The 23930-nt window shown below is 47.2% G+C and overlaps 9 protein-coding genes across 9 annotated transcripts; 6 read left to right on the forward strand and 3 right to left on the reverse strand.

The window, feature by feature from the left end:
* Nucleotides 1–146: 146 nt before the first annotated feature.
* FOXG_10007 (uncharacterized protein) lies at nucleotides 147–1178 on the reverse strand. The gene has a single exon (XM_018389249.1). It carries the CDS (start codon nucleotides 1094–1096, stop codon nucleotides 404–406), a length of 693 nt encoding a protein of 230 aa, XP_018247474.1. The 5' UTR covers nucleotides 1097–1178; the 3' UTR covers nucleotides 147–403.
* A 783-nt stretch (nucleotides 1179–1961) lies between these two features.
* On the forward strand, nucleotides 1962–4107 carry FOXG_20201 (uncharacterized protein). The gene is made up of 2 exons (XM_018400464.1): nucleotides 1962–2098; nucleotides 2150–4107. The coding sequence occupies exons 1-2, from the start codon at nucleotides 2030–2032 to the stop codon at nucleotides 4046–4048; spliced, it is 1968 nt and encodes a 655-aa protein (XP_018247475.1). The 5' UTR covers nucleotides 1962–2029; the 3' UTR covers nucleotides 4049–4107.
* On the reverse strand, nucleotides 4103–5748 carry FOXG_17776 (uncharacterized protein; the record flags this gene model as incomplete). Its single annotated transcript, XM_018397758.1, has 2 exons — nucleotides 4103–5020; nucleotides 5083–5748. 2 exons carry the CDS (start codon nucleotides 5746–5748, stop codon nucleotides 4103–4105), a joined length of 1584 nt encoding a protein of 527 aa, XP_018247476.1.
* Nucleotides 5749–6571: 823 nt separating this feature from the next.
* On the forward strand, nucleotides 6572–8358 carry FOXG_10010 (uncharacterized protein; the record flags this gene model as incomplete). Its single annotated transcript, XM_018389250.1, has 2 exons — nucleotides 6572–7071; nucleotides 7128–8358. 2 exons carry the CDS (start codon nucleotides 6572–6574, stop codon nucleotides 8356–8358), a joined length of 1731 nt encoding a protein of 576 aa, XP_018247477.1.
* Nucleotides 8359–8875: 517 nt separating this feature from the next.
* FOXG_10011 (aldehyde dehydrogenase (NAD+)) lies at nucleotides 8876–10526 on the reverse strand (the record flags this gene model as incomplete). Its single annotated transcript, XM_018389251.1, has 4 exons — nucleotides 8876–9027; nucleotides 9075–9998; nucleotides 10054–10343; nucleotides 10396–10526. The coding sequence occupies 4 exons, from the start codon at nucleotides 10524–10526 to the stop codon at nucleotides 8876–8878; spliced, it is 1497 nt and encodes a 498-aa protein (XP_018247478.1).
* A 428-nt stretch (nucleotides 10527–10954) lies between these two features.
* FOXG_10012 (uncharacterized protein) lies at nucleotides 10955–14978 on the forward strand (the record flags this gene model as incomplete). Its single annotated transcript, XM_018389252.1, has 7 exons — nucleotides 10955–11201; nucleotides 11384–11535; nucleotides 11586–12156; nucleotides 12211–12442; nucleotides 13024–13985; nucleotides 14120–14246; nucleotides 14498–14978. The coding sequence occupies 7 exons, from the start codon at nucleotides 10955–10957 to the stop codon at nucleotides 14976–14978; spliced, it is 2772 nt and encodes a 923-aa protein (XP_018247479.1).
* A 26-nt stretch (nucleotides 14979–15004) lies between these two features.
* FOXG_20202 (uncharacterized protein) lies at nucleotides 15005–15685 on the forward strand (the record flags this gene model as incomplete). Its single annotated transcript, XM_018400465.1, has 1 exon — nucleotides 15005–15685. The coding sequence occupies one exon, from the start codon at nucleotides 15005–15007 to the stop codon at nucleotides 15683–15685; it is 681 nt and encodes a 226-aa protein (XP_018247480.1).
* A 1576-nt stretch (nucleotides 15686–17261) lies between these two features.
* On the forward strand, nucleotides 17262–19007 carry FOXG_10013 (uncharacterized protein). Its single transcript, XM_018389253.1, has 4 exons — nucleotides 17262–17824; nucleotides 17876–18085; nucleotides 18133–18319; nucleotides 18374–19007. The coding sequence occupies exons 1-4, from the start codon at nucleotides 17607–17609 to the stop codon at nucleotides 18869–18871; spliced, it is 1113 nt and encodes a 370-aa protein (XP_018247481.1). The 5' UTR covers nucleotides 17262–17606; the 3' UTR covers nucleotides 18872–19007.
* A 2736-nt stretch (nucleotides 19008–21743) lies between these two features.
* On the forward strand, nucleotides 21744–23860 carry FOXG_10014 (uncharacterized protein). Its single transcript, XM_018389254.1, has 3 exons — nucleotides 21744–22453; nucleotides 22502–23468; nucleotides 23525–23860. The coding sequence occupies exons 1-3, from the start codon at nucleotides 21827–21829 to the stop codon at nucleotides 23629–23631; spliced, it is 1701 nt and encodes a 566-aa protein (XP_018247482.1). The 5' UTR covers nucleotides 21744–21826; the 3' UTR covers nucleotides 23632–23860.
* Nucleotides 23861–23930: the final 70 nt, after the last annotated feature.

The following is a 23930-nucleotide window of genomic DNA, read 5'->3' on the forward strand; positions in this document are numbered from 1 at the left end:
TTGGACTCGGAGCAATTACGAACCCGGTATGGAACGCGCTGACTTCATTTGTGTTACGCCCTGCTGCTGCGTGATTTATCCCTGTTGAAGTCAGTATGACTCGCTGATGGAGCAGAATCAGACTCCTCGACTGTCTTCGCAATCATCAAATTAAGCTTCAAATTGAATGACTGTGGTCTAGTTTTACAGTATATATCTATTCTAGTACTAATGTTCCTTTTGAGTTTCTCGTTATCGGGTCGCATTCTTTCAGACGTAGATATGGAGTTCTTCCCATTGACAGCCATGCGAAATAAGCTGCCAAAAACGCGTACAGCAGACCGGCATGTATAACACCCTCCTTCCAAACTACAGCAGCACGCTTCGATCCTTGCTCAGACTGGCACCTGGTAAACCAGATCACTTAGAAGACGCCTGGGATAAAGCGCGCGGTAACCCGACTCCATGCAACCCATTTCTCTCCAAATGTCTCCTTCAACATTTTCTCCTCATCCTTCACCCTCATCATAAGCCTTCGCAAGATTCCAAACACAAGAATCAAACAACAGATTATGCCCCAACCGTTGATCGTCATGCGCATGCCGTGAGGAAGCCAGCAACCGAATGCGCCGTCCCATCGCAAGAACAGGGCGAGATTGACTATCAAGACGATAATTTGTCCCGTGTATCCAGGATGCTGGATATACCGATAAATTCCATCCGTCATCAAAGTATCAGGTGGTCCAAGCTGAAAGGTGAAGTTCTTTCCGAGTTGAGCAAAAGCCGTTAATCGAAGTGGCCCGCCGACGAGAATGATCATTGAGAGACAAGCGAGTGTGTATGCATTCCAGCTGAACAGCTCCGAGTTCAAGTTCTGAGCATGAGGACACACGGAGCTGGAATCACCGTAGCCCATGGCGATGATGGTGTGGAAAACACCAACGCTGACAGCAAGAATTCGTCGGATTCGTGCTGCAGTTGGACTGGCGTAGGTTCCGAGACTGTCTTGCTTCCAGCCTTCGTGTGGAACCTCGTTGGGAGGTTTGAAGCAGGACATGGTGATGAGGCTGGACAGCAGAACTGCCCCTCCGAAATAGACTTCATGGAATATTGCCATCGTTTGACGATTGTTGAAATGTAGATTTAGTTCAAGATCAAATGATATCAGATTACTGGCTTCACTTCGCTGATGGTTGTTGAATTGGCCTGTCTTTTAAATGGTTTCAGCATCGGCGATCGGCGGTTACAATCCTCCGACATGGGACCAGAGCGTTCGGCGAATCACGCATTGCCCTACCGCTCGTTATTTTCGTCCTTGATTAATTCTCAGTCCTATTGAGGTCTCGGCGAACTTGCAGCCGATTGACCGGCTTGAAAGTCGTATGATTATGCTTCTGATGTGATTAATAATCCCAGCGACCAACACAACGATTCAGCCTCGAAGTTTTACATAATATCGGCTTCAGCACGAGAAAAAAAGACACGTTTTACCAGATTGCAAGGAAAGTAATGAATATACCTTCTTGTTTCCCAAGAATCTCGGCGTCGACTTGTGTGGCGTGAGGAGTTACAGCACATATGATGCTGCAACAGCATTCGAAAATGGAGATCTATATAGAACTTGCGGCTGTAATCCTCAATGGGCACTGACTTTCGACCAAAACAACATGGACATGGGGGATAGAAAGCCGCTTGCGCAACAGTTGGCGATACCAGCTGACGTTTGCAACAGTCGTTTCATAGACAAATTACTTCATATCATCACATACGTTTTCCTATTCTCAACGTAATATTGATAGAAGCATAGTAATTACCAGTAGGGGAAAAATGAAGCTTTGAGCTAGAGTTCAGGATGTGCCATGTTAGCCCAACTCACTAGCGATAATAGCAGAGGCTCTAAACTAGTCCGATACCTGAGGCATCCTACCCCACCCTGTCATTCTCCCTGTCGCGATAACGGCCATCCTGTATCTCAGTACATCCAGCAACTGCGAAGTCGCACCCAAGACTGAAACAATCGGATTCCGCATAGTTTGTTTTGCCACTCAGAATGAACTCTCCATATCGTCCAACTTACACCAAGTCTCGCCATGGCTGTTCAAGATGTAAAGAGAAGAGAGTCTGTAGAGCTCACTTAAGATGCTGTTGATAACGCTGACCTTTACACCAGGTAAAATGCGACCAAAGGAGGCCGGGATGTAAACGATGTGAGGATGCAGGCTCCTCATGCCCTGGCTACGCCTTAAACCTGCGATGGTCTGCTAAGAACCAACTTCAACAGAAGTCTGTCAGCTCTAGCCAAAAGCCTCGGACGAGAAGAGGCAATCAGTCATGCTCAAGTTCAACTAGTCATATGAATGAGGGAGAAACCATTGATATCACGACTTCAACATTGGATCCCTTGCTATTATTTCCTCATTTTGGAGATACCAACCCAATGCCATTCCCAGCACTGAATGCCTCCGACTTCCTCGGCTTAGGGGAGGATCCTTCAGCTTCAAATTGGCCTTTCCCAATTTTGGATCCCTCGGATGCCATGACTATACCAGACGATACGGTCTTCACAGATGGCTCACCGAGTTTGGATAAAATTGGCCAGTGGAAAGATCAGGGAACGGAGACGAATCATTCCATTGATATGAGCTGGTTGCGCGATGAAGGTCAACAATCTTGTACTGATCTAAATACGACACCTCTACTTGCAGAATCTTGCAACAATGGAGCGCCTGATCACCACTCATCACTAACAATACCACAACAACTGAACAATCTTCCAACAGCTCTTTCTGACTTCTTTATACGGGAAGTCATACCACTTTACTGTGCATGGGATAGTCAGTCGAACCTAATGCGAGTAGTAGCAGAAAACTCGTGGCAATCGTCAAAGGTCCTATATCACACGATGCAAAGCATGTCAGCCGCTTGTCTAACAAGCGTCTTTCCTGAATTATCTACCACTGCAATTCAAGAACGCTTGATAGCCCTTCAATGCTTAGATGGGGACAACCCAAATACTGCAGAGTATGTTGAGGCGAGACTACTGGCAACAGTTCTCCTCTGCCACACTGCAAGTTGGCATGATCCTGGCAATTTGGCCAAAGAGAGATATCATTTGACTCAAAGACGAGTGCTGGAATGGAGCTCGGCTTCTGGGACACAGTCTAAGCCCATGGTCAAATTCTTTCAGACTGCAGTCGACTACTGGGGGATGCTTCTGTCGTTCTTTACAGATGTGTCAGGCGACCCTGATTCTGATACTCTGATCGGGCCCTCAGAACCAAGCAACCAATCTGTGCTGCACCCGTTTGTCGGAATGGCGGGAGAAACAGTCAAAACCCTAACTGACGTCGGAAATCTCGTCTCCCAATACCGTTCTCGAGCGTCTTCTATCAGATTCATCACAGAAGACGACATGAACTTCTTCAAGAAGAAAATACGAGAGGCCCGATGCCTAGAAAAACGACTACTTGCATACACACCTGCCGACACATCGAAGATACAAGATACAGGTGATCCAAGAACAACGCTAGCTCACCTGGCTAAGATTGACGAAGCGTACCGATGTGTTGGTTTACTCCAAATCTATCGCGTGTTTTCTGACCTTCTGTCTGAACGGTACAACCCCTGGGATGCAAATCACATTTATTCAGCCAGACCGCCGTCCAAGGTTCCAAGCAAAGCTGAGAAGGACTACTGGTTGACAAGTTTAGCGCTGTACACCCTTGAGCTTCTTCGAGACATACCGTTTGAATCGAGAAGCCGGTGTATCCAGCCACTGATTCTCGTTGCTATCTCCAGCGAACTTCGTCGCATGCCACAGGATGTCACATCGCTAGGCGTAGCGGATGAAGAGTCACGGTACATGGGACAGAGCATTATTGAACTCGCCCAGGCACGGAACTTTGTGAAGAGTCGATTGTCAGCATATGCTGATGTGCTGCCTTTGCGAAAGGTTAGTAACATACTTGAGCTGGTGACGAGTATTTGGAGTGCTCTGGATGAAGGGGAGTCTGATGTTTACTGGTTGGATATTTGCACTCGGAAGCAGCTCAACACACTCATTGGGTAGATGCTTCAGCATTTATCATAATTATGTATGCCAATTTATATCATATTCTGTCTTCTACCAATCGCCAGTCTTTGCTATCGACACCCACTTGGCTACAGACTTCTCCACTGTGATATCTCGCTCTAGTCTTTGTTCTGTAAGAAGAAACGCCTTGGGTAACCATTCTGGAACCCCCTTGCCCGTCATCATACGGGCAAGCGCTTCACCAGTCAACCAAGCCTTGTCCATCCCGTACCCACTGTAGCCGCCAGCAATCCATTCGCCATCGCCGCCCCTCCCAGATACACTCTTCGGGAGTTTACCTACCAGTGGAAGTCCATCTGATGTATGTCCCTGTAGCCCAGTCCATGCTCCTTTCAACTCCGGCCGCTCATACTCCGGCCATCCATTGACAAAGTAGTTAGGCAAGAACTTCAGTAGAGCCTCGACAGAGTGACCCGGCACAGCAGTATCGTCAGACGTAATTACATCGAAGACATTAGAGTAGTCAGTGCCAACCCATATATCTCCAGTCGTGGCATGCTGTTGGAGGTAGTACAGGCCTCCATCAAACCGCTCTGAAACTGGATCAAGCGTGGACTTGGTCAGATAGCTCCATGATCGACTGCTGCCCACGTTCTCTAGATAAGGACCAGCCTTTTGTACAGACATGGTCCCTCTATATGGATAGAGTCTCCCTATCAATGGACGCAACAAGTGGGCAGCGTTCGCGTTCGTACAATGAATCACCTGCTTAGCTCGAATATCACCCCGGGGAGTCTCAATGATGTATGGGTAGTCCGGCATCGAATACCCATCGCTTATCGTGCTAGATATGTACTTTATCGCTGTTGCGGGAGTATTTGTCTCGATCGAAAGGCGGTCGTGGTATTGGACGAGAAGACGTTCGAAGATTCCAGTTATGAGGCGGTATGGCCAGACGGCGCCGGCAGGATGGTCTATCACACCATGGCCACTCTTGATGTTAAAATCCTTACAAGGTCAGTACTCTCAATAGAACGCAGAGAGGATCCTTCAAAGTCAAAGAGCCATACCTTTGCTAATATGTCTTGCTCAGTAACACGATGGATGGTTTGGTGACTTGGAATTGCCTTTCGAAAGGAGTTCAGAGACTCCTTCGAAGCTTTCCAAGTCTCCTCATCTCCAGCAACCATGACTTTATGTACATGTCGAATCTCACTGGAATCACAGAGCTCTGGATCTAGTTCGTCGAGCATACCCATGATCCGCTCAATGTTCATGAAGCTGAAGCGACACATTTCCTGGGCTGTATCTTCCCCATGTCTTTTACACATAGTATTGTAGAGATGACCGACTGGAGAGACGAGTTGGCCTCCATTACGGCCTGTTGCGCCGCTGGTAAGGGTACGAGCCTCGAGGACGACGATCTGACTTGTCGAGTCCAGACTATCATCCTCAAGAAGGGCCTTGGTAACGCTGCATCCAGTTATCCCAGAGCCAATCACAACAATATCGGCATACCGTGGAAGGGTTGGAGACTGAATGTTTGATACAGTAGGGTGGGCAGGTTCTTGCCAGAGGGAGATAGAGGGGTTAGGTCTCGGCAATAATGGGTCTGATAGAAGGGCAGCACGAAGTTTTCTCATGAACTCTTCGGGTAAGCCATGGTTTGAGTCGGGATGCTGTAACGATCGGGCAATAGCTAGAAGCCGATCTGTGGCTTTGCGTGAATCATTCATGGTTCATCGGTCTTGTTTGGCAGTTGGTAGTGATGGCCGAGATAGCAGTGTCAGAACGCTTTTCTTACTGATATACTCGAGCTATCAACCCATGCCGCCGTAGATCGGATAGCTTGGCGAGCCTTTCGCATGTAGCCAGTCTCCTTCAGGCAAACATTCCATATCAGGGCTGATGTGTGGCTTGGGTTATCATCTGACTCCCTTGAGCATGATTTACAGTTTCAGTCATCTTGCCGTTTGGAGTATGACTTTTGTTCACAAATGTTTCCATGATAGGGAAATGATGTTCCGTTTAAGAGGTCAAGACACTAAACCGTATTTGGCTCTGTTGAACGGCGAGATCTGATTGCTCACTTGTGCGTCCTTCTTGAGTTAGTGCCGTGAGTTGCCAATCAGGGCTCTGCAGTAGAGTCAGCCAAATGCCGTTGAACTAACTGAATATCGTAACATTTCTATCAGCGACCCCAGCGATGGACTATCAGTGTCGAGTGACATTATCGGCGAACTATCAGGAGGACCGAGTCAGCGTTATCAAGCCAAGACATGAGGTTCCCTTATTCGCTTTAGTCGTTCCCAGTTGCCAGGTTCCAGATTCCGGGGCCCCAGAATCTATTATCAGTGGAGCTGATAGTGCTGATAATGGCTGTTCACTGTATCCGTATCTTACTGTCTTTCGTGGCAGCTTGAGTCGAGACCTCTCCTTTATAAGATCTTCAAACCCCACAATGGACTGGGGGCTTCCCATCTCGAACGTTTCATCTCTATTCACTGTTCATGACCTCTCAGCCCACACTTCTTCATCCATCGTATCAAGCCTGATACCATGACTGCCTCGTTTGAGAAAGCAGATGGTGACGAGAACATCTCGACCACTGTCGCTGATCATGCTGTCGTCACTATACAACAAACTCGTAGAGGTCTATCACCTCGCCATGTCCAGCTCATGACCATTGCCGGCGGTATTGGTGTTGGTCTCTTCGTCGGCGTCGGCGGCGTCTTGTCCAAAGCTGGTCCATTGCCTCTTATCATCGGATACCTAATCTACGGTCTCGGCTTCATTTGGCCTACTATGCTGAATGTTGCCGAGATGGTAGCATGGCTTCCGATCCGAGGCTCGATTTACGAACTAGCCTCCCGGTTTGTCGATCCAGCTCTTGGATTTGCAATGGGATGGACATACTTCTATGCGGGAGCCATGTTGGTCTGTACCGAATACTCAGCCGTCGCAACTGTTATGCAGTACTGGAATACCGACATTAACCCGGCCGTCTGGATTGCCATAGCGTTGTCTGTATGCTACTTCATGAATATGGTTGCTGTTAGGTAAGTCCTCTCTGGGTCTGAGAAATGCAAGACAATCTCTAACAGTTTGGACGTAGATGGTATGGCGAAGCCGAGTTTATCATGGGCTCCACCAAGATCCTCTTGATTCTCGGACTTATCATGGCGACCTTTATCACCATGGTCGGTGGAAATCCTCACCACGATGCCTATGGTTTCCGAAACTGGAAGAATGGAGATATGGCCCATGAATACTACGCAGACGGCGCCACCGGAATCTTTCTTAGCATCTGCATCTGTGTGCGATATGCCGTCTTCACCATCGGCGGCCCAGATATCATCTCCCTCTCAGCTGGCGAGATCCGCAACCCACGAAAGACGATTCCCAAGGTTGCTAAGTTGATCGTCGGTCGAATTCTGTTCTTTTACGTTGTCGGCATTCTTGCTGTTGGAATTATCTGCAACTCGCGTGACCCTCGCCTTCTGGGAGCCATCGAGACCGGCGAGGCTGGCGCAGCGGCATCTCCCTGGGTATTGGGTCTTCTCCGTCTCGACATCAGAGGGTTTCTTCCTGGACTTATCAACTTCCTCATCTTGCTGTCTGGATGGTCTTGCGGAAACGCTTATTTGTACTCGTCTAGCCGAACTCTATACTCGCTGGCTCAAGACGGACAAGCACCCAAGATCTTCTTGAGATGCACCAAATCTGGTGTGCCATGGGTATGTGTCACAGCAGTGACTGCCATATCTCTACTGTCATTCTTGGTAGCCTCCAACAGTGCGAGTGAGGTCTTCTCCTGGTTCTTGGACCTCACCACTGTCGCACTGGTTGTAAACTTCACGGCTATGACATGGGTATTCATCGGATGGCGTCGAGCCCTCAGAGCTCAAGGCATCACTCGCCAAGGCGAAAACAACTTCAAGAAGTCACTCTTCAAAAGGAACTCGGATAAGCAACCTGCCCCAGGAATCGTGTTCCCCTTCACCGCCCCGTGTGCATCATGGACGCCGTACCTTTGTCTCTTCATTGGAGGCTCAACATCCATCTTTATCGGATTCGACATCTTCCAGCCCTGGTCCCTGAAGGGCTTCATCACAAGTTATTTTGGTCTTGCTTGGTTCTTCGTCATGTTCATCTTCTGGAAGGTCTTTAAGCGAACCAAGTTTGTAACTCCTGCCACTGTCGATATCTTTGCCGATGGCAAGAAACAGGCCGTGGATGAGGAGTGTCGCTTCTGGGAGGAGGGATTTGGTGATGAAGCTGAGAGAGATGCGTTGGCCAAGAAACATATTGTTGTTAGAACTTGGGCTCGGTTCTGGGGTGGATAGATGATCTTGCTGTTCGGGATCGCGGGCAACTCAGCAGATGCAAAATCCAGCCACCTTATATGGCTGTTGTGTCCCTACGTGTATTTATCTATGCTAATGTCCTTACTTTATCTCTATCACACGGCTTCGGTGGCTTCTAATAGTCTGAACACAATTCTATGACATTGTTTAGCTTTTAAAACGCTACCTTTCTATTCAAGTCGGTGCCTTGATGAAAGAAAGACCAATCGTGCCTGCATTCTAGCCTTTCAAATTTCGATTGTTAGTTCAAACACATAATATCTCAACGAGACATATGAATTTAATACCATGAAAATTGGAGGAGTCGCACAGATGTTTGAAGAAGCCACAACTGTACAGGCCAGTGGATTAAGTAGACAGAAACTTCTCATGAAGGGGACTTGGGGCTCCTAATTCGTTCTTTAAAATATTGCTATGGCATGTGTAAACATAATATTTCTAGTATATATACTCGTGGCATGAAACTAAAATCCATAATAGCGTTCCGTTACATGATCTATAAGACGTTCCCAACGTTGACATGAATTGACCGCCTGCTTGTATATGCACGGATTCCTTCCTCTCCCAGCTCACGACCAATACCAGACTGCTTCACGCCTCCAAAGGGAATGCGGAAGTCCGAGTCATTGCTGCTGTTGATCCACACCACTACTAATGTTAACAAGATACTCAGAACTGACGGTTATGTGACTTACTTCCTGCCTCGATCTTATTCGCGATAAGATGTGCTCGAGTGATATCCTGGGTGAAGATGGCCGCACCGAGGCCATATATCGTATCGTTAGCCCGGCGCAGTGCTTCATCTTCCGTTTTGAACGCGCTGATGATTGAAACCGGTCCGAAGATCTCCTCGCGATAGATCTTCATATCATCCGAAGCATCGGTGAAGATAGTAGGCTCGATAAAGAAACCCTTGCCATTGACTGCAATTGGCTGACCGCCAAGAGCAACAGTAGCCCCTTCAGCTTTACCGCTCTCGATGAACGATAGCACTCTTTCGTATTGCGCCTTTGAGACCTGTGGCCCTTGAAATGTATCGCTATCATAGGGGTTGCCTATCTTGCAAGACTTGACTCTCTCCTTGAACAGTTCGGTGAACTGATGATACACCTTTTCATGAACCAAGATTCGACTGGTTGCAGTACAGATCTGGCCTTGGTTGGCCATGATACCATAGTGACTCCATTTAACAGCTTGGTTCAAATCTGCATCCTCGAAAACGAGCAGTGGAGACTTTCCCCCGGACTCAATCGTAATCTCCTTCAGATTGCTCGCTGCAAGCCTTGCAACCTCACGTCCAGTCGCTGTAGATCCAGTGAAGGCAATCTTATCAACATCCATATGAGCAGCTAAAGCTGCACCAGCCGTACTACCAAAGCCATTCACAATGTTGATCACTCCTGGCGGAAATCCTGCTTTCTTGACGATGTCTGCAAAAAATAGGATAGACAGAGGCGTCTGCTCGGCTGGCTTGAGTACCACGCAGTTACCGGCGGCAAGGGCTGGGGCGATCTTCCAGCCAGCCATTCCTAAGGGATAGTTCCAAGGAATGATCTGGCCGCAAACACCTATCGGTCCTACTCTGGTATAGGCAAACTTCTTTTCCGTTGTGCTTATCACTGAGTTCGTCAGTCAAACATTTGAGAATTTACTCAATGTCGCTTTGAGACTTACCTTGTCCGTACTGCTTATCAGCAAACCCAGCGTAATATCGAAGCACGCCTGTAAGCTCACGAACGTCACCCTGGGCAGACGAGAATCTCTTGCCGTTGTTCCATGTATCAATTGTGGCAAGTTCGTTTGTGGCGGCGTCAACAAGATCGGCGAGTTTGCGCATCATTTCACCTCTCACTGTTCCAGAAATGTGTGACCAAGGGCCTTTGAGCGCTGCCCGAGCAGCTTTGACTGCATCGTCAATATCTTCCTCGCCGCCAGCGTGGACTTTGACGATCTCGTTTTCGTCACTGGAGTCTTTTAGTAAACTGACTGCTAAGACTGAACGAAAAATAAACCTACATTGGACTCACAACCGATATCAATTCCTCTACCTTTGATCGGCGCCATTCATTGTTGATGAAGAGGCCCAAAGGTTGGTTGTAAGTGACTCCATTCGGAGCCGTTAGTCGTTGATAAAGCTCGCTATTCATAATGACTCCAATTTGAAGATCTGATTGCAGGATTATCGGTAGTATCAGTTAGTGAGATTATATCACGATATGCTCCGGTCTCTAAGTGCTTCAGCATACTCCAACTCCATGCTCTCAACCTGTTGCTTTCCAGATCAGGCAAGTTTCTGGTAGTGGACCCTAGGTGTCTGCGCTAGTATTAAACAGGCAATCATCAAATACCTTCCAGAAGCAGTAAAGATCGAGGCTTGTGGTGAGATAAGCGCCGACCCATCCTTATCAGTCCTCTGATAACGTCAGTGCATAGGGTAGCATCACGCATTCGGAGTCCTGTCTGATCGTATACAAACTATCCCAACAGTAATCGTACAGAAACGACCATCATTGTGTTATTTTGCATTGCCTTGGCTTCCTTTTCATATCTCGGCCGCTGCTATCTGTTAGATATTATGTGCCCAGCTTCTTTTCCCCCGCTCGAAGGGATGTCTTCTTTTTGGAGAACCGACCTGGGCAATCTCGATAACCACCAGTCAACTGCGGAGCTCCCAACTTGTGTAGACATCGCCATTATTGGTGCCGGATACTCTGCAGCAGCAACTCTCACACATATCCTGGCAACAACTCCGGCTGCGGATAGGCCATCAATTCTTGTTCTTGAAGCTCGGCAGTTATGCTCGGGTGCGACTGGACGAAATGGTAAGCCTGCTGCTCCCACCTAATCCTAATGTTGATGATCGAAGGTGGCCATTTGAAGCCCGACTCATATAACGCGATTTCTGGGTATGCCTCTGAGTACGGGATAGAAGCCGCGGCAGAAGTTGCGTCATTTGAAGCCGCAAATGTTAAAGCTGTCACTGAATACATCCAACAAAATAAAGTTGATTGCGACTTTGTGCTTACAAGGGCGGTCGATGTCCAACTTTCCACTGGCCATCAACGTCGTATCAAGGAAGGTTATGACAAGCTTATTGCTGCTGGACTTGAACCGACCAAGGATACATTCAGTGTTGAAGAGAATGACGCGGAGATGGTAAATCTTTTGCAGCTTTCGGCTTCTGAATGCTAACACCATGTCTTTAGATGTCTGGCGTAAAAGGCGCGAAGGGCTGTTTTACATATACTGCAGGACACCTTTGGCCCTACAAACTTATCCACCACATGTTTTCAGAAGCAATCCGTCAAGGAATCAACCTGCAAACTAATACGCCAGTTACTTCTGTCTCCGAGACTCAAGATGCAACTGGTCAATGGATTTTGAATACCAACAGGGGCGAAGTCAGAGCGCGAAAGGTCGTGTTCGCAACCAATGCCTACACAGGCTCACTACTTCCAGAATACAAAAGCAAGATCATTCCATATCGCGCTGTATGCAGTCGGATCAAGACCCCAGGGCCACATCCTCTTCTTAATAATACCTACGCACTTCGATTCTCGGACTGGAACTTTGACTACCTAATCCCTCGGTTAGATGGGAGTATCATAGTCGGTGGAGCTCGAGATGCGTATATCAGGTCTGTTGACTCATGGTATGGGAACGTTGATGACACTCAAGTCATTGATGAAGCACGCTCATATTTCGATGACTACATGCAGAGGCATTTCCATGGATGGGAGGACAGTGGGGCATATGTCGATGATATATGGACTGGAAGTAAGTTTTATAACCGCGTCGTCTTAATGCTGACAGCAGCTGACATCAAACTAGTCATGGGGTACTCCTCCGACCGGCTCCCTCGAGTAGGACCTATACCTGGTCGACCAGGCACGTTTATCATGGGAGGCTTCACTGGCCATGGTATGCCGCAAATCTTCCTGTGCGGGCAAGCGATGGCGAAGTTTCTCCTCAAAGACGCTTCATTCAAGCAGACCGGTTTGTCCCGATTATTTGAAGAAACACAGGCTCGTTTAGAAGACCCGAGAGACAGAGTGATGGAGTTGTATGCTTCGGTTCTCAATCCTTCGAAATTATAATGGCTTCGGCCAAAGCTGGGGATTGGGCCAAGTTTCGTCATTGAAATTTCCAAGTTTCTTTTTCATTGATAGATTCAGCTGTCATTGATAATTTCACCCATCATCTCTGTTAGGTGGCGATAACGATTGTGGTTACCGTTTCGCTTGTCAGGATCTCAGCTATCGCAACTGATGCTAAGTCATTCAACTGCAGGGGCAAGGACATACGCTGTAGCTATTATGAGCAATCATATTATCATGACCAGTCAGCCTTGGAGCCTGGCCTTCTCCATTGTAGTTGGTTGCTGCCCTGGCTCCCAAGTCACGTGTGGCTTCATGTAGGCCGCCGCCCTGACAAGGCAGATTTCCCCTTTTACAGCCCTGTTTTCATTCTTGCAATTGATCCTTCTTTGCTCAAAAATTGTTATGCTGCTCTGATGGTTGAGGCATCGTCGCCTATTCACACATTTGTTGCATCAAAACCCAGGGTCGAGTATTATCAGCATCCCGATTCCCGATCACTTTCTCGCATCCACAAAAAAGTTTAAATGTCGACTGTAATTGACAGACCGCAACGTCCCGTCTCACGAGCCAATTTTCCGCTTGCCATCATCTGCGCCCTCTCCCTCGAAGCCGATGCGATAGAAGCTCTGTTTGATGAATACTGGGACTGTAATGTCTACAGCAAAGCCCCCGGTGACCCCAATTCCTACTCGACTGGACGCATCGGCCATCATAATGTCGTACTCGCCTACATGCCTGAAGCAGGAAAGGCCAACGGAGCGGCTGTCGCGACCAATTGTCGTGTGAGCTTCCCCAATGTCAAATTGGCCATCGTCGTCGGGATCTGTGGAGTCATCCCTTTCACCCCTGGACCTCGGGATGCACACCATGAGATCACTTTGGGAGATGTCATTGTCAGTCAAAGCGTTGTCCAGTACGATTTGGGACGGCAATATTCTGGCAGCTTTGAATACAAAGACGCCAATGAAGATGCTCTTGGGAGACCCAACGTTGAGATCCGTTCCCTGCTATCGAAGCTGAACGGCCTCCGAGCACGAAGGGCATTTGAGTCTGACATGAGATGTTTCCTCTCAATCCTGCAGGAAGACTTAGAACTGGCAGCCCATTACCCCGAACCCGGGACAGATCGCCTATACGAGGCTACCTATCGGCATGTCGACAAAGACATGCCATGTGACAAGTGCGGCTGCAACGGAAAGCTTGTGCCGCGTGAGCGACTTGAACAAGGAGCGCTAGAGCCTAGAGTGCACTTTGGAAGGATTGCCTCTGGGGACACAGTCATGAAATCAGGCGAAGATCGTGACCATATTGCTAGGAAGCTTGGCGTTATTGCGTTCGAGATGGAGAGCGCCGGCGTATGGGATAGCCTACCATGCTTGGTTGTCAAGGGCGCGTGTGATTATGCCGACAGCCACAAGGCTAAAGCTACTCAGAACTACGCTGCAGCGACTGCCGCTGCTTGCACCAAAGCTATATTGCGCCATTGGGTGGTTCCAACCAGTCATGGTCAGTGATCGTCTGCCGTTTCCTGGACCACGTTGACCATGAGATAGATTCAACTGGAGAGGGTAACTTGACTCGGTGTAAGTATTCATGCGCCCACTGTATTATAATGATGTAGCTAATATAAGACTCGACAGTCTTGGTCCCTTTCCCGCCAGATGAAGACTTTGTTAGCCGACAGGACATTCTTGAGAGCCTTCGTCAAGAATTAAGTCTTAAAAGGTCTCATGCTGTCGCAGCTCTCTTTGGTTTAGGAGGGACAGGGTAAGTGAACACATATCATATATAGAAGACAACAACTGAGCATTCAGAAAAACACAGATCGCCCTAGCATATGTGCACGAGACACACGCCCAGAATCCAGACCTGTCAGTCTTTTGGGTTTACGCAAATAATACAGAGCGCATGCGGCAGTCATATGCCATGATCATTCAACAGTTCGAGATCCCTCGCGGTGAAAACGACTTGAGTGATCTCGAACTGGTAAAAAGATGGTTGGAAGCTGAATTCCACAGGCCATGGCTGATGGTTGTCGACAATGCCGATGACTTAGACCTTTTTTATGGCACTAGTGGTCTGAGTCGGTATCTCCCAACCTGCGCTCAAAGCCAGTTGCTCATCACGACTAGAAATAAGCAGGTAGCTATCCGAGCTACAAAAGGTCGGTACTGCATTGAAGTCCCGCGGATGACCGAGAGCGAAGCACAAGAACTCCTTGGTGAGCATCTAGGGTTCTTGAGGCCCGACTTTGCTGATCTATCCACATTGGCGTTGAAGCTCGAATACCTTCCTTTGATACTTGTGCAAGCCGCTTCATTCATTAAAGAGAACAGTATCTCGATCAGCGAGTACTTGAACCTTCTAGAGACAGACGAGAACCTGATACAACTACTCGATGAGGACTTTGAGACAGATGGCAGAGATCCAGACTCATTGCAAGCTGTTACCAAAACCTGGACAATTTCATTCGACAAATCAGACGCCAAAACGAATTAGCGGGCGATTTACTATCTTTAATGTCTATGTTCGATCATCAGAATATACCTGAGGAATTCTTGGTCACTTATCTATCGCTCACTTACGGCGATGAAAGGACCCTGGAGCGTCTCAGGGCCATTGGGCTTCTGAAAGCCTTCTCCTTTGTATCGAGTGGAGAAGACAACAGCATCTCTATGCATCGACTGATACAGCTGGCGATGCGCAGATGGCTCATCAAAGAAGACGCAATGGAATATTTCTTGCGCAAGGCGATCTTGACAATACAAGGGGTGTCTACTTTAACGTCCGACGACGACACATCAACACGTGTTCTACATAATACCTCTCACATACTCATCGCCCTATCTATATTTCACAGCACTTTTGGTGCGAATATGTGGAGTCGTACGAATACCCTCGAGATGTTCAAGCTTACTATTCTTGCCATCTATAACGATCTGATCTTTCATCTTGGTGCAAATGGTCTAGCTGAGGAGGTGCTGGATATAAGGTTAGATACAAAAAAGGACAGGCTTGGTACAGAGGCTAGTGCTGCGATATTTGCAGTTTACTATCGCGCATTATACGAGGAACGGACTAGCATTATACGACAGCTGGAGATTGTTGTTCATACATGGCGATTCATGTTGCCCCCTGGTACCAGCAATGTATGGGAGATATGCGAAGCAGACCTTAGGGGTTATTCGTCCAGGCGTAGTGCCTAGGCGTGTTAAGATTTATGTGACATGATAGAGTGGGACGAGAAGGGAAAATTGGGCGCGTGTTAATATTTTGATAGTATTCAATTAATTAAAGCTTCCTAGAATGACAATCAATGAGGTAGGAAACGCATCATCAGATGACATATTTTGAGATACTTATTGCCTAGTGTTTCATGGCGTGATGTGTCTATCGAAAATCTGGATGATTGCGACGTGCCATCGTCTCCTCGTTCTTCCGTTTCGAAAAATGCCAAGAGTTGCATGAATGAATGCCTGGGTTTCCATCCATACCTATGGGCACATATTGCAAAGATGCATCGATTTCAAAGTGATCAACATATTTAACTTGGCCTATAGCGAGTCAAATAGGCTTGCGTGACCGCCAAGTATATATGAAGCTGACGATCAACTGTATCCTGAATATTCAACTCAACTCTCAGTCTGTTCAAGGTTCAGGTAAAAGACAACCGAAAGATAAGTGACACGTAGGGTATCACCGAGTCCACTCGAATAAGGAACGCACTGACGATCCACGTGGGTGATGGATCTCAAAAATTGATCTATTCCACCTGCGCTGTTACCCCCTGGTCCACTAATGACTAACATAGTGCCGACGATCTGCCCCTACTGACTCTGACGCTCTGCATTCTTATCACCGTGTGCTACTATAGGCAGGACTACGCATTGAATTGAGTCGTGTATTGGGATCTACCAGCAGATGATCACGTAGACGGCGAGATCTACTGCGAGATATATATCCTTTCTGGGCGTTAAATGCCGACGCTATATCCGTTTTCTCGGAATATCGAGAGACGGGGAATTATTTCGAGACCTCGGTTGGACAGGCGCAAAATGGAGTTCGTCTCAGAATGTCTCCATTTCGGAGGAATAATTCATCCAAATAATTTTGTTATTTCCGGAACCCCTTTCAATTCAGCGGAGATCATGCACATTCGGCCCGGAGCTCGGAGCCCACCGACTAACGGGGGAATATTTGCGGTAAATGTGTCAAGAAGATGTCTCTGTGTCTCAATAGCTCAACACTAGAAAAGTCTGGGAAGTGTCGGCAAGCTTTGGCAACGAATGAACTTGTTCGAGATTAGCTTCATCTAACGTTTCAGCAAAGAACAACGGTTCATTCCGCTATCAAAAGACCCAAGTGGCGTTGACAAAAGCGGAAGCCCAGCAACTTGGCAAGACGGAACTTGATCTCAAAGGATTCCCAAGTGCCGAAATTTGATACGCTGCCATCTCCTGTGGCTGATTCTGGTGGCGTCCCCCTGAGTCAAGTGCCATTTTAGCGGGTGAAAATCTTTAGCGCAAGAGTCTGCGATGACATTTTGTTGAGGGGCGAGAGGGGAAACCGAGGCTTGGTGACATAAAGGGAAATACATCCCGGAGCCATTGGTAACTCTCCCGTATTGGAGCTCGGTTGCAGAATTATAGTGCGGAAATACAGAGTGTCTGCACGGTGATGTGATGCTCATCCCTGTAGATCACGCGTACCGAGAGACGATCATGCCATGCATCTGGACCAGATACTCGGGTAACGGCAGGGATATGGTTAAGCTATTCAACCAGCATATTCCCCCCATCAAATCAGATTGGCAAATTGTCCACAAGAGCTCAAGTGTCAAAGCAAAGGTCAAAGCGCAGATGCGACTCATCCAGAGGCTTGGCTAGAAAACCTCGTTTCGCCACTCCACTCCAGACCGTTCCTGGAGTCTAGTCCTGCGACACTAATATCTCCAACTCTACGCTTAGCGTCCAGGTACCTCCACCTGCCAGGAGTACTCAAAACGTGGTTCTGGTAGTGTCTGCATGTATAAACCCCCTGGATCCCCGGATTCAGTCCCTCTTCCCTCTCTTTCCCCGGCCGATCCTTCATTCCTCTTTGCTTTTTTGTATCACTCCTTTATACAACATGTCGGCGACTACGAGTGACATCAAGATCGCTTCCATTGCCATGGGGTTCACCCTTGGCTTTGGCTTGCTTACTGTTTGGGAAGCTTGGAAGCAGACTCGACGGAATCGAAACCCGCTGCGAAGTACCTATATTTACATGCTTTGGGGAGAGATTCTAGCAAATATTATCATCGCTATCATCGGATGGATCTTCTTGGATGGAATCATCGGGCCGACGTAAGATAGCCACTTAGCCAGTGTCGAAAGTGGCGTGCTAACAGTGTCTAGTGTACCGGTGTTGTTCTTTATTCTTTTCTTCTGGGTCTTTGAAGTCCAGCTCCTTATGCAAATTATCGTCAATCGAATCTCTATCATCGCCGAACATCGATCTACTATCTTTAAGCTGAAATGGGGAACCGCCCTTACCATCACTCTTATCAACATTGCCGTCTTTGCTATCTGGATTCCTGCTCATACCGTTCCTCCTGCCAGTCAAACGTAAGCCATTATCGAAAAATTGACTAGGTTTATGCTGACCAATGCAGTTTTGTGCGCATCAATGAAGTTTGGGATCGTGTCTCCAAGGTTCTCATCCTTCTCGTCGATGCTGGCCTCAATTGGTACTTCCTTCGAACCGTCAAGAAGCGACTCGTTGAGCAACATCGCCTCAAGAAGTATGAGCCTCTTGTTGGCTTCAACGCTAAGCTCATGATCATTTCGATCCTCATGGACGTAAGTATCTCGCCATTCTCTCCCGAAACACAAACCCATGCTGACTCCTGCCAGGGCATGCTCATCGGTCTCATGTCACTTCCCAACCAGGTCGTCTACATCCAATTCCACCCCGTCGCCTACATGGTCAAGCTCAACATCGAAATGTCAATGGCCAAGCTTATTACCCGCCTTGCTAAGGGTGAGAACGCCGACGACTACTACCCCTCCATGTCGCACTCGGGCCACCACCAAAGCAACAACCAGCGCACCAACGATGCACCATGGACTCAGGGTAACAATGTCCAGTTGACACACCGATCAAAGGTTGTCGCTGGCGATTCTGATGAAGATTTGTCTGGTACTGTGGGTCGACATAACGGTGGACCTGGCATTCATCGCCGAACAGAGTTTGAGGTCACTGTCGAGACGAAGCCTCAGAAGAATCCCTTCAGAGAGGGGACAGAGTCGTTGGATGAGCTGCCTTTGACTTCAAATACCGGACATCCTAAGCAGGCTATTGTTGAGGAGGTTAGCCGTAACCCTTCCATGTCTAGCAGCAGAAGATCATGAGATCTTAACTACGTTCTTTAGCTATATACCATACACATAATACCTAATCCCAACATACCAACAGTATTATAAGACCCAACAGCGTAAAGGAATTGTGAAAAGAATGTCGTGCCCTCATTATCTGTGTTGGCAGCCTAAAGTTTAATCTTATGGCTAGTAATCACCCACGTAGCTGCAGCTATGTAGTTGCACTGGCGTGAAGTATTCAACATGTTCCAAGGCTGTCTAGGAGATTACACCAATGTGCCTCTGGCCTCGAATGACATCGTCTGAAGTAGGTACTCAGGAATAAGGTTACTAATTGAGTCATCACAAAAGCTTATTATGATGCTTAAATTGGGAGACTTATGATTGTTAAGGCTATGTGCATATTACCTTCTGAAAGCTGAAGTCAATTGGGATGTTTCAGTGTGTTGGCTTCATATATCTCGTTGAGATGTCATAAGGTTTAACTATCAATCAGTAGATACTCAGGACAGCAAGCATGAAATTTAGTGATAGTCCCCGATATCGTGCTGCTTCAAGTCGCCGTATTGTGAAGTAAGGAGTAAGAAATGAAATAATGCTTGTCTAGAATATTAGACTCGAGCAGCCTTGCCATATTATATACCTTCAAGGCCGGTCAAAGAGTCATAATCTAGGTTTTCCTCATATCAGCTTTACGCTATAGCAATTGGTCAGGCATTTTGGTATAATGTCCAAGTTGTGAGCCAGATGTGTTATTTACAGTTGAGACTTGTGGCTGAGAGCTTAAACCAGCACAGATAGCTTAGCCATGCGAAGTTTATTCTATGCTGCCCACCAAGCATATCTCTTTGTCGATGTTAAGTTCAATGTTGGAGTAGCCCCCAGACAGGATGCACATTTCATAGCTTATCTATCACGTGGCGACGTGAAAAAACATTCATAAATAGCGAGGCTTCTTGCATCAATATTATATCTGCTTCTCCCGAAACCACCGTTCGTCTACCTCCCATTCTAAGATCGGACAACTTCACGCTACAAACACCGACCCCCTCGATCTGTCATTTGGTCCACAAAAGCTGTAAGGACGAGCAACAAACCATCATGGGTCCCTTTACAAGAATCCCCGCCGAGTTGCGCCTGCAAATATTTTTGTTCCTTCAATCAAAAGCCACTATCTCGAGCTTGATCCAAGCCTCTCCAATAATGCTCGAGCAATACCTTGGATGCAAAAGCACAATAACACGACATTTGCTCAAGCGCGATTTCGACGACAAAATGATTCAAAATGCCATGGGAATCGTCTTATTTCCATTTCTCAGAGAGTCCCGGAGGTCTACACTTCTGGTCCACGCACATTTACACTCATGGGAGTTACGTGAGCTTCCGAATCCTCTGGTGACTTGCGATGTCTTTCTCATGGATTAGCTCGACAAATTTCATAGCCTTCTAATGGAATTTGTCGAAGACTACATCATAAAGGCTACTGCGACTTTTCCACCTTGTGAATACATCTTTCTCCCACAGTCTTCTCACAACCACAGCTTTCTTGTCTTTAAGGGACAAAAGGTCACAAAAAGATTCGATTCAATCCAACTTGCAGAAGCTGAAAGAAAACGCTTCTTGCGAGCGTTTTTACGAGTTGAGCTGCTGTCTCTAGTTCAAAGGATTATCAACCTCAATTACCCAAACACCTCTTTAATCGAAAAGATAATCATAAAAATCAAAAGGCGAAGTACAGAGGCCCTTCGCTGCGCCTGGGCATATGTATCCACACTATATGGCGCTATCTTTGCCCACTGCGCTGATGCTTGGCTGCCAGCAGCCCATGAGCCTGCAGAAACTGGGCTTCTATTTCCCGATAGCCTCTTCCTAGAGCATATGGAGACGATATCGGTATTGAATTACTAAAAGATTGGCGTTCAGACATTGACTGCATGGCTCGCTACCGTCTCTCCTTGATCTTCACGATGATCCGTTTTGCCATAGCAAGACCACAAGATAAAAAAGCTCTTGAAACCTTTGTCAAGAAGTTTTGCAGCTTTGGAAAGGATCATGACTTGTCGACAATTCTTTTCTTTGACAATAGAATTTATTTGGAAGACATGTATCGTTTGGTCTACCTCCGTTTCCCAAATAGATCAGATGACAGACAGAATCTTACTATGCCAAGACTATGGTGGAAGTATGATTCAACGTTCCCTTGGTATCATGTCTACGTACACAGCAAGATATTTCAACAACGGGCATGGGTATTCTTCGAAGACGACCGCTACTACCCAAAAGACACTACTGCGGTGCCAGTCTTTCCAAGTATGGAACACTTGGACTGCATGGAACAAGACTTGGTTAACAAGACCTTATCTCTGGTTGGCCCTGGTCCTGTTTCAACAGCACAGTTAGAAAGGACAAGAAGAGAGTTTCGTCGATCCCAAAAGTGGCAGGACAAAATGAAGTCAAAGGAGGAAAACACTTCAGGGATTGAGTCTTCTTCGTCCCTGACTTCTATGGGAAATCATGAGATATCACTACTAGACATTGAAAATGAGGAGTAGTTACTGACTTGGAGTCCTAGGGGCGTTGTGCGATGGGATGTATCAAAGGAGGCTTACGTGCTTGTAAGGAACTGAGCAGCCGGGCTTAGGGCAGAAACATTGTTAGGATGCTCTTATTTATGGAACAAAAGATTATAGAATCTGACCTTATGAATGTGTTCCTCTTCTTTATCTTTCTTTGCTTTTTGAGTTACGGATACAGCCTTGTCAGATGTTGAAATGCATCTGGACTAGGATCTGAGCTGTTGCGTCAATGTTGCAGGGGTCAGGGGCAGGGGTTCCGAGAGGCCACGTGAGGTATACCATCAGATGAAACAAGATCACGAAAAATCTCTCAGATAGACCAAAACATAATAAAAACATTGATTGAACCCTGTTTATAGCAAAACTATTAACAAGAAAAATTCCTGGTTCTCGGCATGGCACATCTGTCACTATGGATCAGGGGATAGTAAGGGTCATTAATGGCGGATGGATGGATGGGCTGACGCGAGATGCTGTTTCGCGACCCGACACGAGCACGATTCTTTGGGAAACTCTCTACGAACCATGGAATCTCTTTGCAAGACTTGATAAAGGGGATAGAGTGGCCGTGGCTGAGCCCGTGACTTTGTTACGCGACGTTTGTTCAGGGCATGACTCTCCAGGAAAGACCTGTTCCATCGTATGTAACAGTTCAGATGATCTATTCGCATCTTGGAAGACTCTATGGCAATGTCTCTCGCTGACGTCGCTGACTCTCGCAAACTCGACGTTCTCTACACTTGATCAACACCATAACGGGACTGGAAATACAACACCAAGGGAACACATCACGAGTGCCTTGTCATCTTTTGGCGTTCACAATGGAACAGATTTCGACGGAAAAGTGGTTCTGAATCTCACATATGAGTGTGCGGCTGCGAGCTGCCGTGATACAAGCATGGGAGAGTGCTCTATCGGCCAGCTTGACCCTGGGTACTTTGAGAGGGAGGCTATCCAGTGGATCAAAGTATACGAGGCTCTTGAGCCATTGTGTGATGGACTGGAAAGCGATATCAACATCGATATTGCTGGCCCTGGAGTAAGTACATGACTTGGATTATAGGAACCCATGCTTATCACTCTGCAGGTACTTATAACATACATCACCCAAACAGCCATGGTGGTCTTTGCATGGCTGTTCTTTCTACTACTAAAAGTCAACAAGTTTATCAACACTTCAACATCAATCTTCACTCACCTGTTTCGAAAAAGAAACCCGGGTCCCAATCTCTTGACTCGTCGTGTATCAGGTCTTGAACGCCTTGAGCGCACGAATCTTGCCCATGCGACAAGCACTTTTCTTGCAGAGCTTCACGAAGCACAATGCTTTTTCGTCGTCGCTATCGAGATAGCGCTGATAAATGCCAGTTCACGATCAGCCATATTCACTGGTGCAGATAACTGGCAGAGTCTTCTGTGGAATCGTGACAGTGTCCAGTTCCTTGCAGGTATGGGAGCTTGGCCCATCATTCTCGGACAGATCTCCCTCCGAAGAGCTGAGCTAGACTCGATGTACTACCTCATCCTCTCGACACTTGCATTGGCACTTGCTGGTGTTGCAGCAGATACAGCTGCCAATCCCGATCCAGATCGGATATATAAGATGTTTCAAGGGCAGAATACACTTGAAGAATGCGGCGGCCATCCTTCACTTCGAACATTCTGCGTGGAGGAGCGAGAGAGCATATACTGGTATGTCTTTCCAGCAGGAAGTATATACGCGTTCCTTGGATTACTTGCTATTCTATGGTGGGCCAAGCTCTGGAGTCTGTGTAACTCTCCAGTATCGTTTGTCAAAAGGCATAAGTCTCTGTCAAAACGGCAACATGAGGCATGGGAATGGTTCAAGTGGTTCGTGATCAAAGCCTCTCTCCTTGGAATACACATTGCTGAAGCTGGTGCCCTTGCTTGCATATGCTTCGGACTAGCAGTAATTCGTGCGCCGTTGCTGAATCTTCTGCTGCGAGGTGAGACAGGCACTTGGAGTGTTGGACAGCTGGTTGCGGTGTTGATCTGGGCGCCGGTGATATCTAAATATGCCCATCTGGCAATTCGTAAGTTGTCATTCTTGGAAGGAATCCTGACTCAAGAAGCTAACCGTAACATGTAGTCGGCGTGGAGAAGGGTTTCAGGCTTCGATTATCTAAAGCATTTGAGATTGTGAAGAGGTCGGATACAAGGCCAGGAAGTGATAGTGAGGCAATATCTTTGAATTGAGGGAGTTTACATGTCTTTTCTATGTTTTTTACTTCGATAATTATGTCGATGTTTTCGATAGCAGACTTTATCTAAACTATCGGCCACCGATGCAGGTCTAATAGTTTGGTTCGTTTTGGTGGCATCCGAGGCTGATATAGGCCTCTGACTTCACTGATGTACATCGCGTCGCCCTGGCCAGTCCCGATCTATCAGCCGTATACAAATACAAGATCACGTTGAAGAGGAACGTACAGACGTAGTAAGCAGGTGCGAGCCTCTTGGGAACACCAATCCAATCATATCAGCCTAACCCCGCT

This window comes from Fusarium oxysporum, chromosome 11 (assembly GCF_000149955.1).
Source record: "Fusarium oxysporum f. sp. lycopersici 4287 chromosome 11, whole genome shotgun sequence".
Classification (NCBI taxonomy): domain Eukaryota; kingdom Fungi; phylum Ascomycota; class Sordariomycetes; order Hypocreales; family Nectriaceae; genus Fusarium; species Fusarium oxysporum.